At 41.7% G+C, this 14,745-nt stretch overlaps 2 protein-coding genes across 6 annotated transcripts in view; one reads left to right on the top strand and one right to left on the bottom strand.

Moving 5' to 3' along the window:
* The first annotated feature begins 84 nt into the window (after nt 1-84).
* The window catches only part of BCCIP (BRCA2 and CDKN1A interacting protein), a 28,312-nt gene continuing 13,651 nt past the window's right edge, over nt 85-14,745 (top strand). For 2 of the 4 annotated variants that reach the window (XM_011930186.1, XM_011930188.1), the window contains exons 1-6: nt 85-277; nt 3,152-3,226; nt 4,122-4,202; nt 7,132-7,221; nt 7,982-8,169; nt 10,301-10,475. In XM_011930186.1, coding sequence (XP_011785576.1) covers nt 113-277; nt 3,152-3,226; nt 4,122-4,202; nt 7,132-7,221; nt 7,982-8,169; nt 10,301-10,475 — 774 coding nt within the window. In that variant the 5' untranslated portion in view covers nt 85-112. Of the gene's footprint in view, nt 278-3,151; nt 3,227-4,121; nt 4,203-7,131; nt 7,222-7,981; nt 8,170-10,300; nt 10,476-11,991; nt 12,440-14,745 lie in introns of those variants that run through there. The other 2 variants (XM_011930187.1, XM_011930189.1) reach the window with 2 other exon arrangements.
* Nucleotides 12,225-14,745, bottom strand: part of DHX32 (DEAH (Asp-Glu-Ala-His) box polypeptide 32) — a 46,374-nt gene continuing 43,853 nt past the window's right edge. For both annotated transcript variants that reach the window (XM_011930192.1, XM_011930190.1), the window contains 2 exons: nt 14,078-14,259; nt 12,225-12,742 (listed from right to left, as the gene is read on the bottom strand). In XM_011930192.1, the coding sequence (XP_011785582.1) occupies nt 12,571-12,742; nt 14,078-14,259 (354 nt within the window). In that variant the 3' untranslated portion in view covers nt 12,225-12,570. The remainder of the gene's footprint in view (nt 12,743-14,077; nt 14,260-14,745) is intronic.

Below are 14,745 nucleotides of genomic sequence, written 5' to 3'. Positions count from 1 at the left end.
GATGTGCACTCAGCTCCGAGCTTCTTCGTAGTCCCTCACCCCCGTGGCTACTATGGACTGGTCCGGAAGGTCAGGCACGGGGAAGCTGCGCAGGCGCAGTGTGAGCGGTAACATGGCGTCCAGGTCTAAGCGGAGGACCGTGGAAAGTGGGGTTCCGCAGCCGCCGGACCCCCTAGTCCAACGTGACGACGAAGAGGAAGATGAAGTCGTGGATGAGGACGAAGGCGATGACCACAGTGACGAGGAAGAGGGTGAAGAGGACCACGTCATTGACGAGGTGAGAAGGACACGCTTGCCTAGTTGGTTTATACCTGAGAAAAACTTTCTGGCAAGCGCAGGCTGTGTAAAAATAGTGCAGTGACTGTGAGGAAAAGCTGGAGATAAGTTCTTTCTCAGGTTTCTCCTCGGTCTTTAACACACTGCAGCCACAGCAGTTATTTTTTAAAGGCCGACTCCGGTTCGGTTAACCTCGCAACCCGCGTCCCCCGGAAAAAGCCCGCCACAACAGGTGTGTTCTCGCCCTCTCGAGTTCTCACGCTGAAGCCTCAAATCCTGAGTCGGCCACCGCGGGCCCGCAGAAGGGGCCCTCTCCCCTCAGGGCAGCAGCCGACCTCCTCTTCATTCTGCAGGCCGCGCTCACGTGGGCCCTCGGTTTCTTGAAGGCTCCTTCCGGGTTCTACCATAGAAGCTTTTTCAAATGCTCTTCTTCATCCTGCAGAGTTTTCCCTTTCTTCTTCAGATCTCAGCTAGGCTGTATTTTCTGGCTCCTGGGGCAGCTGACCCAAATCGTAGGTAAATCTTTGGCTTCACAGTCTCATAGAACTGGGTTCTTTTCTTCAGAATAGGCCCTCTAGTGCCTGGAAATATAGGTACTTCTTATTTGTTTAATAACTAATTAGGACCGAATGATCCTTCAGACCACTGAATGTTTAGATACCTCAACCTTAACTTGTCCGAAGCAGATTTGTATAATAATTCACGCCCCTCTCTTAACCGTCACCATTTCTGTAAATGGCCCGTAAAATCACCAGCTGCTCTAACCCAAAACCTGGGACTTAACTTTAATTCCTCCCTTTCCTCATCCTATATCCAGCCCATCAGTAAATCCTGTTATCCAGACATTTCTCAGCACTGATTCTGAGACCATCGTAGCCCACACCTCCATTATCTCTTGCCTGGACTGCTATTTAATATAACAGCTTTTAACCGGTGTGCTTTTCTCCGTTCTTGTTTCCCTACAACCAGTCTATACTCCATCTACAGTCAGAGAGATCTTGTAGGTCTGATCTCACGCCTCTGCTCAGAATGCTCCATTGGCTTTCTAGTTCATTTACAAGCAGATCCAGGGTCCTTACGTTTGAGGGACAGAAAGGCAGCCTGGATGGCTGGATCAGAATAAGGAAGAGAGAGTGATAGGAAATAAAATCAGAGCGGTAACCATGAGTCATGAAGAGCATGGAGGGGAGGATACAGAGAAGCATGGATGCAGGATTAGAGGTGACACCATGGCGCGTGCAGGTGATCAATCTTTCCTTTCAGATCTTTACTTTGTCTCTATGCCTTGAATGCCATCTCACCATTTTTCACTTAGAACTTTAACTGGCTATTTTATTACTTTTGGGTTATAGAAATCAGTGCTTCTTGTGTTAACATGGAAAATCTATCAGACCACCACAGTCTTAATTCTAAATCACCTGGGAATGAGGGACAGGGCTCTTTTCTACAAACATGACTGTTCCTGCTGAAACCATGTGGAGATGAGCCCATACCCAGGAAAAGGGTGCTGGACAGATACTCTATTTGCTGCCCATTTCCCTGGTGGTGCCATAATAGTCTGGGACAGAGGTCCAAAACGTCTATCTAGGCAAAAAAAAACAAAAAAAACAAAAAAAAACACTAGATGAGCATCATTTACAGAATGTATTTATGTCGAATAAGTTTAAGTCCTGAATAATGTCAATTTGCTATTTGGTTTAGTTTGGAACACTCCCACCTGACCCCTTGTTTTGCTGCTCACATAACCTGGCTGAGTTAGCATTTGAAGTCTGCAAAGCTGGACTTAAAGAGTTCAAATTGGAGCTGGAATTGCTTCAGAATTCAAGCTGGAATTGCTCTAAGCAATTCCAGGGCCTTGCACATTTAACAATTAAGGAAGCCTTAGATATATATAGATATATATGTAGTCAAGGTGGCAAGGTAAAAGGAGGTCTGATTTCCTCTGTGATGTCCTTCAGCTAAGACCTAAATTCCCAAACCGTTAAAACCTGAAGTGCCTCTAAATATATTATTTCATCAGAGCCCCAGGTTCATTGTGTCACTTATCAAGGTATGATTTAGGGTCCTCAAGGACTGATCTTGTTAGTGTTTAAAAGGAAGTAGGTTTTGTTTTTGGCATTTTAGTGCCATCTTCTAGATTCTGTTGTCTTGCAGATAGAGATCTGGGAGCCCAGCTACACATTCATTCTTCTAGTCCTTTGTACTCATCGTGTCTCCTTCTGCCTTAGGGCCTTTGTGCTGTTCCCTGTACCAGGAACTCTCTTTGCTGTTTCTCGGTTCCTTGCTCAAGTGTCACTTCTTTAAGGAAGCCTTTCCTGACTGACTTCTTATTTTTTAAGTTGTTACAGCACTGTGTACCTTTGTTTTATAGCACTTACATTTATTTCTACAAATATTTCCTTAATGTCTGTATTCCTCCCTAAATCGTAAGCTGCACGAGAGAAGGATCATTTGTGTCTGCCTTACTAACCTTTTCATTTTGAGTGCCTGGCACAGTGCTTGGTACCTGGATTGGTACTTAATAAATATTTGCTAAGCGAATGAAGTGTAACCTCAAATCCATGGGCTAAGTCAAGCTCTAGACAATTCCAGGGACTTTTGAAGTGATTTTGATTTTTGTGCACCCTTTTTGCAATCAGGAAAATAATTTCTCCTTTGTGGCTGCTGTGTCTGGTTTATTTGAACCGGACTTTCTCAACATTTAAACTAGGTTATTCTGAGTGTTTTGTTTTCTCAGGCTTTTGTGTCACATGAAGAAATAGTGTGAAGGTGCTTTGTATTCTCTACAGATGGCAATCTTGGCAATGTTTGCCTATTTTAAAGTCTAGATGTTTGTAGTTTTTCTGGTAACAACTATTTTGTGTGTTATTTACAGGAAGTGAATATTGAATTTGAAGCTTATTCCCTATCAGATAATGATTATGACGGAATTAAGAAATTACTGCAGCAGGTATTGTCTTTTATTTGTTATGCATAAATTTCCTCTTCTAAGAAAAATCAGGCTGGGTGCAGTGGTTCATGCCTATAATCTCAGCATTTTGGAAGGCTAAAGTGAAAGGATCACTTGAGTCCAGGAGTTTGAGACCAGCCTGGGCAACATAATGAGAACCTGTCTCTACAAAAAAATAAAAAATTAGCCAACTGAGGAAGCACACACCTTTAATCCTAACTCCTCAGGAGGCTGAGGCCGGAGGATTACTTGAGTCTAGGAGCTCAAGGCTGCAGTGAGCTATGAATGCACCACTGAGCTCCAGTCTGGGCAACAGAGCAAGGCTCTGTCTCTTAAAAAAAAAAAAAAAAGAAAATTCAGGTCATTCAGTACAGGCTTTCTCAAATTCAAATTTGTAGAATTTCCATTTCTGTCCTCTCCACCTTGCCTGGAAGAAAGAATTATTTCCTTTCATCTGCTAATTAGTTGAGCTATTTTTTTTTTTTTTAATTCACAATTCTTATGTAACAGTCATATAACTGTGCTGTTTGGTGCTATAAAATTGATGCTTGCTGCTTCTCCTTACTCTTTTACTCATATAATACGACTTTGGTTCTTTAACCTTTATAGCCTCTACTGTCCTTTTCACCAAAGTCTTTGGCCTTATGTTTATCCTCTCTTCTCCCTTTTCTTCTCCCCCTCCCCCATTACTTCTGTATTACCACTGACTGCTTTTCTGAAATTTCGTAATCTTTAGCTTCTTTGACTCGCCTGCACTTTTCCTTCCCTCTTGGGATTGCTTTTCTAGGTCATCTTCTTAAGTCACAGAAATTTCGTTACTTGTATTTGAATATAGGATTTGAAGTTATTAGAAATCATGCTTTGATCTTAATTTAAATTTTTTTCCTCCTTTTAGCTTTTTCTAAAGGCTCCTGTGAACACTGCAGAACTAACAGATCTCTTAATTCAACAGAACCATATTGGGAGTGTGATTAAGGTAAGCAGGACAATTGTGTTTATTCTGATTAAATGAGTTCTTTATTCTGTTCATGCTGGGCATCACCATGCTTGTAATCCCAGCACTTTGGGAAGCAAAGGTGGGAGGATTGCTTGAGGCCAGGAGTTCAAGACCATTCTGGGCAACATAACAATACTCTGTCTCTACAAAAAATAACAAAAAATTAGCCGGGCATAGTGGCACATGACTCTAGTCTTTTTACCCAGGTGGCTGAAGTAGGAGGATCTCTTCAGCCAAGGAGTTGAAGGCTGTGGTGAGCTTTGATTGTGCCACTGCACTCTAGCCTGGCAACACAGCAAGACCCTATATCTGGGGTGGGCGGGGGGAAGAGTTCTTATTCTGTTTAGCTCAAATTGGAAGTAGTACTACTGGAGGAAGGGAGACTGATCAGAAGTCATTGCAGAAATCCAAGCTTATTAAATGCAGTGGTCCAGGTGGTGGCAATGGAGAGGGAGAGAAGTGGGCTCATTTAGAATATATTTGGGAGATGAAATATGATGGGGTTTAGTCCCTGATTGAGTCTGAAAGTGAGAGGAAAAGGAGTCAAGGATGACTTCCAGGTTTCTAGCTTGAGCAAACAGGATAACAAACATGGAGGAAGGCCAGGTTAGGAGGGGGAACGTGAGTTTGGGTTTGTACATTTTGAGTTTGAGTTACCTGTGAGATACCGGGGAGCAGGTGGAGCCCTGGAGACTTGGGAGTTTGTCGTAAATGTTATTGAAGTCATAGAAGTGATTGAGGTTGCGCAGGGAGGGAAGGGACAGACACCTTAGTAATACCAAGACTACTTGGATATCTGAGTACTATAAGTGGCAGAGCCAGCAAAGGAGATTAAAAGGGATGACAGGAGAAGTAGAAGAAACAACAGTGCAGTGATGTCATACATGGCAAGAAAGAGAACATTTGAAGGAGGAGGGGATGGTCATCCTTATCAGATAGATGTTGTAGAGAGCTCAACAAAATAGGACTGGTTTGGACCCTGGCTCTGCTGCTTCTCATCTGGTGGTTCTTTGGGTTATCTGTTGTTTGTATAACAAACCACTTCATAGCTTAGTGTTGTAAGATAGCAACAGTCATGTATTTGGCTCATGGATCTACAGTTTGGACAGAGCTCAGTGGGCTCAATTCATCTCTGCTCCTGCTCCATCTTGTTAGCTGGGGAGGCTCGACTAGGGGCTGGAGGATTCCCTTTCAAGATGGCTCACTCACATGACTGGCAAGTTAGCCCTAGCTGTCTGTTGTGAGCTTAGCTGGGACTCTGGACCAGGGGCCTTAGTTCTTGTCCATGTGGGCCTTGCCACATATTGGGTTGCTTCCAAGAGCAAGCAGCCCAAAAGAAGCAGGCAGGAGTGGTGATGTAGTGCCTTTTCCACCATTTGCTTAGTCAGTACAGATACAAATTTCTACCCAGGGGGAGGCCACATTGATCCCACCACTCCATGAGAAAAGTATCTAGGTCACTTTGTCAGAAGAGCATGTCCAAGAAGCGATCCACTGGGGCCATCTGCGAAAGATACAATCTGCCACAGTACCTTAATCTTATTTCCATTTCTAGCTCTGAAAATGAGGATGATACTAGCACCTATCTTGTAGAGTGCATGGGTAAACAAAATGAGTTGCTGACTGCTTAGAACAGTGCCTGGCAACTGACAAGTGCTACATATGTGTAGTTGTCACTGTTGCCTTTTTCCTGTTCCCAGCACCTGTTCCCTAGCCTGTTGTGAAAAAGACAACAAACAAAAGTTCCATTCAGTCTAATGTTCCACTCGAAGTACATCACCTCAGAGCCAAAATTCTTGAAAAGTAATCTTAAGTCATGGTTTCTAGTTCCTGTCCTCCTATTCATTCTTCAGACACTCTTATCTGACTTTTACACAACTAAAATTCTGACACTGAATGATAGGGTCACCAACATACTTGTTACTAAATACAGTGTACACTTTCCAAGGCTTCTGACAATATTAGTAACCTTATGGCACTCAATGTAAAGCAAATGAGAAATTAAACCTATGGGGGCTTCCTTTTATTAGGGCAATGGGAAAAAGCAGACCACCTGCTCTTTCATCAAATAAATGTGATCTCTAGCTGATTCGTGTCTTAGAAGACACTTAGAAGACCTAATGGATATGGATAAGAAGCAGTTATTTTTATCCTTGAAAGAGGTATCTAATGGCAGGATTCACCCTTTAAATGGATAATCACATCAATAGCTCTGCAGTTATAACTGGCTTCTTTGGCTTCTCCAGAGACACTTGAGGTGTCCTGAGGATACAGACTTCTTGTTCTTAGTAAAGGGACTACCCAGAGCATTCAGTGGAGCCAGTCCCTAGGATCATAGAACAAAGGGCAGGGGTGTTCTCTTTTATCCCTTCTCTCTTGCCTGTGTGGTAGGTGTAAGTGGCCCTCAAGCATTGCCCAGCTTCACTAATGGTCAGGATTGACAAGTGTTCTGGAAACTCATGAGTTTTAGATGAAACAGTGCTGTGGGCCAGCAGAAAGCAAGGCTTGGCTCCAGCCAAATTGTGTAGAAAACAAATTAAAATGCTTTATTTCATGAGGTTTTATCTCTTCTGGTTTTGTATTATATTGAGAATCTGATAAAATGACTTAAGAATCTAGTACAAAGAAATTTCAATCTGTCCAGAATCTGGGACAGATTGAAATGAGTCAAGGGAGGTAAAGTGAAATGAACAAGGTCACACAGTATTTAAGATACAATGCTTTCCAAGATGATGGTGCTAAAACTGTGACAGTATTTAAGATATAATGCTTTCTAAGATGGCAGTGGTAAAACAAAGTGTTGCTTTTGAAAGTGAAAAGATAAATAATTCCTACATCCCAAGACTTGGTATTATACTCTTGGTATTATACTAAATATAACATTTAAATATTTTTTCTTTTAAAATAGCAAACGGATGTTTCAGAAGACAGCGATGATGATTTGGATGAAGATGAGGTTTTTGGTTTCATCAGCCTTTTAAATTTAACTGAAAGAAAGGTTGGTTTCACTGGGTGGCATCCGAATGGTTATTTCTTAGGCCAAAACCACTTTTATTTAATGCATGGTGAAAATGTCTTATGTCAGACAGTGATATTAACTATAGGGATAAGTGCTCTTGTGAAATCTTACTGTCATCCTTTTTCGATACGAAGGTGGTGGTGTTGGGTCTGTACCCAGTTAAAGGTGTTTGCTCCCTGTGCTTTAGGGAATCATCTGGCTTTGCAGTCCTGATGTTAGTACTGATGCAGGAGCTGTTTGTGCTGTCTCTCTGCAGCTGTTATCTTTGCTACTTGTGTAGTGGGGATAGTCTCAGGCTTTGCTGCCTCTATGTTGAGGGCACTTACTGACATTTTATTTTGTTTTGATTCATCTCTTTTTATTGACTCTCTGATGAGTTGTAATAAAAAGTAAACCAGCTGCTTACCTTCCTTAGAATAAGATGCAGGCTACACTTAAATTTTGAAATAAACTTTCCATTACTTCCATCTGTCTTTATGAGATGGACTAGAATTGCCATTCCAGTGTGTCTGCATGTTAATTGATGACTCTCTTACCACTGATCATGGGATGGTAAATAACCAGTGTGTTTGCTTTTGAGAAATGCTTAAGCAGTCAACACTGAAGACATACAAGACGTTAAGGCTATGGCAGGAAACTGCCATTAGCTGTAAGATGAAAAGTGATAGCTCTTCCTTTCAGGTTTTCTCCTGTATGTGATGGCTTGTAATAGGAAACAAGCTTTCTCTTTGCTTTCTAGGGTACCCAGTGTGCTGAACAAATTCAAGAGTTGATTCTCAGCTTCTGTGAGAAGAATTGTGAAAAGAGCATGGTTGAACAGCTGGACAAGTTTTTAAATGACACCACCAAGCCTGTGGGCCTTCTCCTAAGTGAAAGATTCATTAATATCCCTCCACAGATCGCTCTGCCCATGTACCAGCAGCTTCAGTAAGAGACTTGGGAAAATGTCTTTGAACAGTAATTTTTTTTCAAATAGATTCATAAATGTCATTTAAGTAGAATATGCAGGTATAGAAAGAGTTCTTTCCTTGGTTTAAGCGGGTTTAGTGTGAGGGGAGTGGAAGAAACAGCCTGTGAAGTGCATACATTATTAACAACTGGCTTTTTGAAGAGTTTGTGACAATAATCTTGAAATTTAAACTTAAGATTTAAGTGGTATATAAGTAAATAATTTCATAATAGACGACTTTTCATCTCCATTTGATTGAAGTTTTCATCTCCACAGATAGCTTTCTGCAACACGAATAAAATAATGAACAATTACAATAATAACAAAACTGGTAAAGTTTCCAAATTCTTTGGGTATGTTTCATAACTAATGAAACCATAGTCCTGATACTATGGCTAGCTTTTCAGAGTTTTTGTTCTATTTTTTAATCCAGGAGTTTGAAGTTTACAAAAATATTTCAAATGTAGCTGTGAAGTCTAGCAAACTGAGTGCACTAAGAATTGTATTGCCCGTGCTTTGTGATAGAGGACAAAATATTGGCAGATGCTCTTATTTATTTCTATCTATTAAAAATTTTTTTTTTTTTTCTGCAGAGACAGGGTCTTGCTGCATTGCCCAGGCTGGTCTTGAACTCCTAGGCTAAAGCGATCTTCCCGCCTTGGCCTCCCAGTACTGGGATTACAGGTGTCAGTCACAGCGCTTGGCCTACACAGATTCTTTCTAGAATATTCTCAGAGGTCATAGCACTTGCATTGTGGTTTTCCTTTAAATAGCTGTAGGAATGCAACTCTACTCTGGAAACCTCTAGGTTTGCTGTTTTTCCCTAGGGATTCAGTGCTTCTCTCCTGCTCCCTGCTCTCTCAGCTGCAGTTCAGATTGTGCTTCTGGTGCTTTAAGTGGTTTTTGGTTTTTTTTTTTTTTTTTTGATCAGCTGGAGCTCACATTTATTTGGTTTTATAGGAGGGTGATTTGCTTTCTCCTAGTCCTGTTAAAGCTGAAATGAGCCAAGCACAGTGGTGCACGCCTGTAGTCCCAGCTACTCAGGAGGCTGAGGCAGGAGGAATGCTTGAGGCCAGGAGTTCCAAGCTGCAGTAGACTATGATTGTGCCTATGAATAGCCACTGCACCCCAGCCTGGGCAAAATTGCAAGACCCTGTATCTTTAAAAAAAAAAAAAAAAAAAAAAAGGCCAGGTATGGTGGCTCATGCCTGTAATCCCAACACTTTGGGAGGCTAAGCCTGGCAGATCACTTGAGGCTAGGAGTTTGAGACCAGCCTGGCCAACATGGCGAAACCCCAATTCTACTAAAAATACACACACAAAAAAATTAGTCGGATATGGTGGTGCAGGCCTGTAATCCCAGCTACTCGGGAGGCTTAGGCACGTAAATCATGTGAACCTGGGAGGTGGAGGTTGCAGTGAGCCGAGACTGCGCCATTGTACTCTACAACCTGGGCAACAGAGTGAAATTTTGTCTCCAAACGAAAAAAAAAAAAAGCTGAAGAGGAGGGTTGTTCTGAGTTTCTTCTCTTGTTCAAGGGCATCCAGATGCACAGGGCTATGTTTGATTTTCAGAAAGAAGAAACATTAAGGCTTTGTTGCCATTCCATTGCTAGAATTTAGGGTATGTGTTTATGCAGTTTCTGCAGTATGTCAGAAATTAGTTCCAGACTCTAGCAGTTGACTGTAGTGGTAGTGACAGGCTGTAGTGACATTGGTTGTGGCTGTATACCTTTGTATGTTTCAGTTAAATGTTCATTGATTTAAAAAATTCAAAAATTCAGATTCGCATATATTTTTAACTTCTGCACAGGCAGAGCAGTGATACATTGAGTGAATTTGAGATTCATCTGATCTGTTAGTTGCTATATATCCACAAATCAGCATAATCTGAGAGATATACTATTATAAAAAGTAGTACATAATCAGTCTAAAATGCAACTGATTATGTAAATAAAAATCACTGCTGTAGACTTAAGTGTTCAGATTGAATGCCTGCGTCACAGCAGAACCCATCGAAGATGCCTCACCAGGTTTTCTCTGTGCTCTGGTTTGTTGATGTATTTCACTTGACCCAGCAGGTAAACAAATGCTGTGTGTGCCTTGTAGGAAAGAACTGGCGGAGGCACACAGAACCAATAAGCCATGTGGGAAGTGCTACTTTTACCTTCTGATTAGTAAGACATTTGTGGAAGCAGGAAAAAACAATTCCAAAAAGAAACTTAGCAACAGAAAGAAAGCTGCGTTAATGTTTGCAAATGCAGAGGAAGAATTTTTCTATGAGGTAAGACTATCCTGCTTATCTATTTTGTTTAGATGTAAATAAGGATTTTCTTGAAAATGATTTATCAAGATTTATTGTTCTCCCACTTCATGTCCAAGTCTTTCAAGTGTGGCCACTGTTTTTCTGTTTCCCCATAGGACCTAGCAGCTAACATAGTGCCAGGTGCATAGTAGGTACTCAAGAGGCCTCCTTGCCTGCACTGTGGTCATGAGCGTGAGGAGGAGGAGGAGAAAAGCGATTAACCTGCTAAGAATGATTAGGCATTTATAATACGCTTCCTGTGAAATCCTTCCTTCTAAAACCATGCGGAGAGGTAGACATTAGCCTGGGGTTTACAGTTGTGGACTTTTAAGTCATAGGGAGATGAGGGAAATTACCTGAGATCACACAGCTGGTCAGTGTGGAAGGTGGGGCACCCCTGCTACTCTGTGTTCTTAGTCGTGGATGTCATCCCGCTGGTGGGATTTCTCCAGCATTTTTTTCCTATAAAGGTAGCTTGTACTGTGATGGACAGCCATATACCAGGGAATATTCTTTCTCACCCTCTCTTCCTCTGAAAAATCTTGAAGTGGGCCAGGCATGGTGGCGCACACCTGTAATCCCAGCACCTTGGGAAGCTGAGGCGGGCAGATCACCTGAGGCCAGGAATTCAAGACCAGCCTGGCCAACATGGAGAAACCCCATCTCTACTAAAAATACAAAAAAAATTAGCCGGGCATGGTGACAGATGCCTGTAATCCCAGCTACTCGGGAGGCTAAGGCAGGAGAATTGCTTGAACCTGGGAGGCAGAGGCTGCAGTGAGCCGAGATCACGTTACTGCACTCCAGCCTAAGCAACAAGAACGAAACTCTGTCTTAAACAAACAAACAAAAAAAATCTTGAAGTGTATCTCTGAGGGGAACATATTTTCCTGAATTGGATGATATCACTTATCACTTTTAAGACCTCTACAGAAGACTAAAGCACTACAAATTTAGCTGTGCCCTTCTTTTCCAGGAAGTAAATCGTAAACGTAATTTTTAAAAAACATGCTTCAGCACCTCAGGTCGAGCATTTGCAGGGAGTATGTATGGGTGTTTTAAGATGGCGGGGTATGCAGATTTACTCTGTCTTCACACAAAAGCCTGATGCTAAGGAAGCAGCTGAGAAAGTGAGAAAAGAGTATTTGAAGACCAGTTCTAGTTAATTATCAAATTTTATGAGTCTTAATTTCACTTACATATCACAAGATTATTTTGACAATTACATGAAAATATCACTTAGCTGCTTGCTCATCTCTTAGAAGTTGCATGCCTCTATCCCTGTTCCTCATGTGGGTTTAAAATCTACTTGGTTTGTGTTTTATAACTTCTGCCTGAATGTCCATTTTAACTTTTAAAATTCTGAGTTTTGCTTCTTTTTAGCTCTCATTCTTATTTAAGCATATGCCAAACATAATATTCTTTGCCGTAGATTAAATGGGTTTTGTCTTTGGGTTGTCCCAATTTTTAATTCATGGTTACTTATTTGGTTTAGAAGGCAATTCTGAAGTTCAACTACTCAGTGCAGGAGGAGAGCGACACTTGTCTGGGAGGCAAATGGTCTTTTGATGACGTACCAATGACGCCCTTGCGAACTGTGATGTTAATTCCAGGCGACAAGATGAACGAAATCATGGATAAACTGAAAGAATATCTATCTATTTAACCCATTTCCAGTGGACAGTGATGGGCCTGTTTTTGTAACATTACCAGAAAACTCAGTGGAGATTTACTGAAAAACTCATGACTTTATTCAGATTAAGGTCCTCCACAAAAAGTAGGGTTCTGTCCCATGTGTCTGTGACACATTTACAAAATACCAGTTTTTTAAAATTTTGATCAAATTAGGAGTGGTTGATTTAAAAACTTCCAAGAAGAAAAACATGGAGTAGTAATTTAAAGAACTCAATAAAAACTTCTATTTTTTATTTTAAAATAATATACACAGTGTTATTTTCTTCAAGACCGTCCTGTGGGTGTGAGATCCGTCTTCGCGTCACATGCCTGCCATCCCCAGCAGCTCAGCCACCCAGCTAACTTTGGGACCCTACTGCACCTTGCGTTTGCTGGGGAGTCACTGTAGAGTGCATCTCTGTTCAGCAGTTTCAGGGCACGTCTCACATATTTTCTGTTCCTTATTCATTGTTGACATAGGGGACAGGTGATCCATTACTTGCTGTAGAATATCCTTACTTTCACTGGGAGGCAGATTACTGAAATAGTATTGTGGTACCAGTTGCATAAATCTGTTTGTTTAAAACAAAAAGATTAGATTTTGAGTGGGGAAGGTGGTGAGAGACACCAAACATTATGTCTGGGCACTTCCCATCCCTGGAGCATCTACCTGCAGAATCGGTGTTTAATTTGAACTCCTCAGTATCTCAGTCCGACTTTGTAAAATAAATACTTTCTGGTTTTCATGCAGCCAATGCTGTTGTATTTCTAGAATAAGTTGGTCTCTCTAGTGTTATGCCACACAGTGGAAATGCTGTCTACCACTAACCTTTAGTGGAAACTGGTATTTCCTCTAAGACCCAACACCGTATGAGAGGCACCGATCATGTCTGCTTAGGAGAGCTTTAGGTAGGGGCTATCTTTGCTTATTTCTCATTTTAACTAGTACCACTCCACATCCTGCTGTGTAAGCCAGACACCTATGAGTCACTCTTGGTTGCTGCCTTGAACACTACTTGCCGGAATAGTAGTGGAAACTTCAAAATGGATCCAGACTCTAGTGGCTTCTCAAAGACTAGCAGAGTAGTCTCACTCTCACCACTGCCTCTCCTTTCCATTCATGTGGCAGCCACAGTTCTTTTTTCTTTTTAGACAGGGTCTTGGTCTGTCTCCCAGGCTGGTGTGCAGTGGTGTGACAATAGCTCACTGCAGCCTTGACCTGGGCTCAAGCGATCCTCTGCCACAGACTCTCAAGTAGCTGGCACTATAGGCACGTGCCACCATGCCCAGCTAATTTTTTTTATTTTGTAGAGACGGGGTCTTGCTATGTTGCCAGGGCTGGTCTTGAACTCTTGGGCTCAAGCCATCCTCCTGCCTTGGCATCCCAAGGTGCCTGGCCAGCTACAGTGATCCTTAAAACTATATTGAGAAGATGCTACTCTTGCTTAAAATGCTCCAATTGCTGTGTACTGCACTTGGATAAAATGTAAACTGTGTGGCTCACAAAGCCTTACACCTTCTGGTGGTGCCTGCCTCTCTCTTCAGCCTCCCCTCCTTCCTCTTCCCTGACAACTCCAACTGCAGTGGCTCTTGAAAGATGGCTGAGCTCATTCCTCTCAAGGTCAACGCACCTGCAAACAGTGCATTTCTCTAGCATTCTGTTCCTCTTAAAGACACATGGTCTTTGTTTTTATTTCTACACTCTTTTCTCTGCTGTAATCTCCTAAAATGCAGGGGCATTTCTTAGGTATCCACAGAGGCCTGCCCTTAGTAGGAGGTACTCTCAGCATAAATTAAGATTGTATCAGTGTAAACTTTAGAACTAAGAATAAAAACCAAATTTGTCATTTACTCCTACAGGTATGAAATAAAAAAAAAAACAACCCTTTCTTCTCCATTAAACTTACAGTTCAGGAGAGATTTCTGAGGTAATCCTGATGTAGTTGTTCTCAGAAATGCTGAATTTATGGAAGAGGACCCACTCTGGCATCTTCTTGGTGATTGAGTAACCAGATAGGGGATGCAGCTGGGCAACCTGCTTATGTGTCAGCATTAAGTAGTTACCTGATCCGTCAACATCCCGAGCAATCTGAAAGGCAGAGTTTTAAAGAAAAAAGATTTTGTATTAATACAGAGATCATTATACAAATATGTTTGTTGAAGAAAATAGCAAAGTATTTCATACGGGATAGTTAAAACTAAAATTTGCCACTCATGTTTCCTATTTTCACATGCAGAAAATAAGCCATAAGCATGTTTTGCCTAAAACTTTGAGACAGTGATGTTAACTAACTTCAGCAACAGCAGGGCACTGTGCTAAAACGGTGCAGCTGTGAGGTTAATGTTTTGGCCATGAGATGAAACGTAGCACACTACCTGCCATACTATGGGCGACATACACTCCAATGCCAAGTGCTTTACACTGGTGTTTAGCACACAATGACCCTGTGATGTAGGAACCTTACTTTACAGATGAGGAAATCCATACTGAAATGTCATTTTTCTCCTGCCTTGGCCCTTTATTCCCTTGAGGGGAAGGATATTTAAGTACCAAATCTTTAATAATCACATGGAT

This window comes from Colobus angolensis, unplaced genomic scaffold (assembly GCF_000951035.1).
Source record: "Colobus angolensis palliatus isolate OR3802 unplaced genomic scaffold, Cang.pa_1.0 Scaffold85, whole genome shotgun sequence".
Lineage (NCBI taxonomy): Eukaryota > Metazoa > Chordata > Mammalia > Primates > Cercopithecidae > Colobus > Colobus angolensis.
This window is presented reverse-complemented; position numbering and strand designations above follow the sequence as displayed.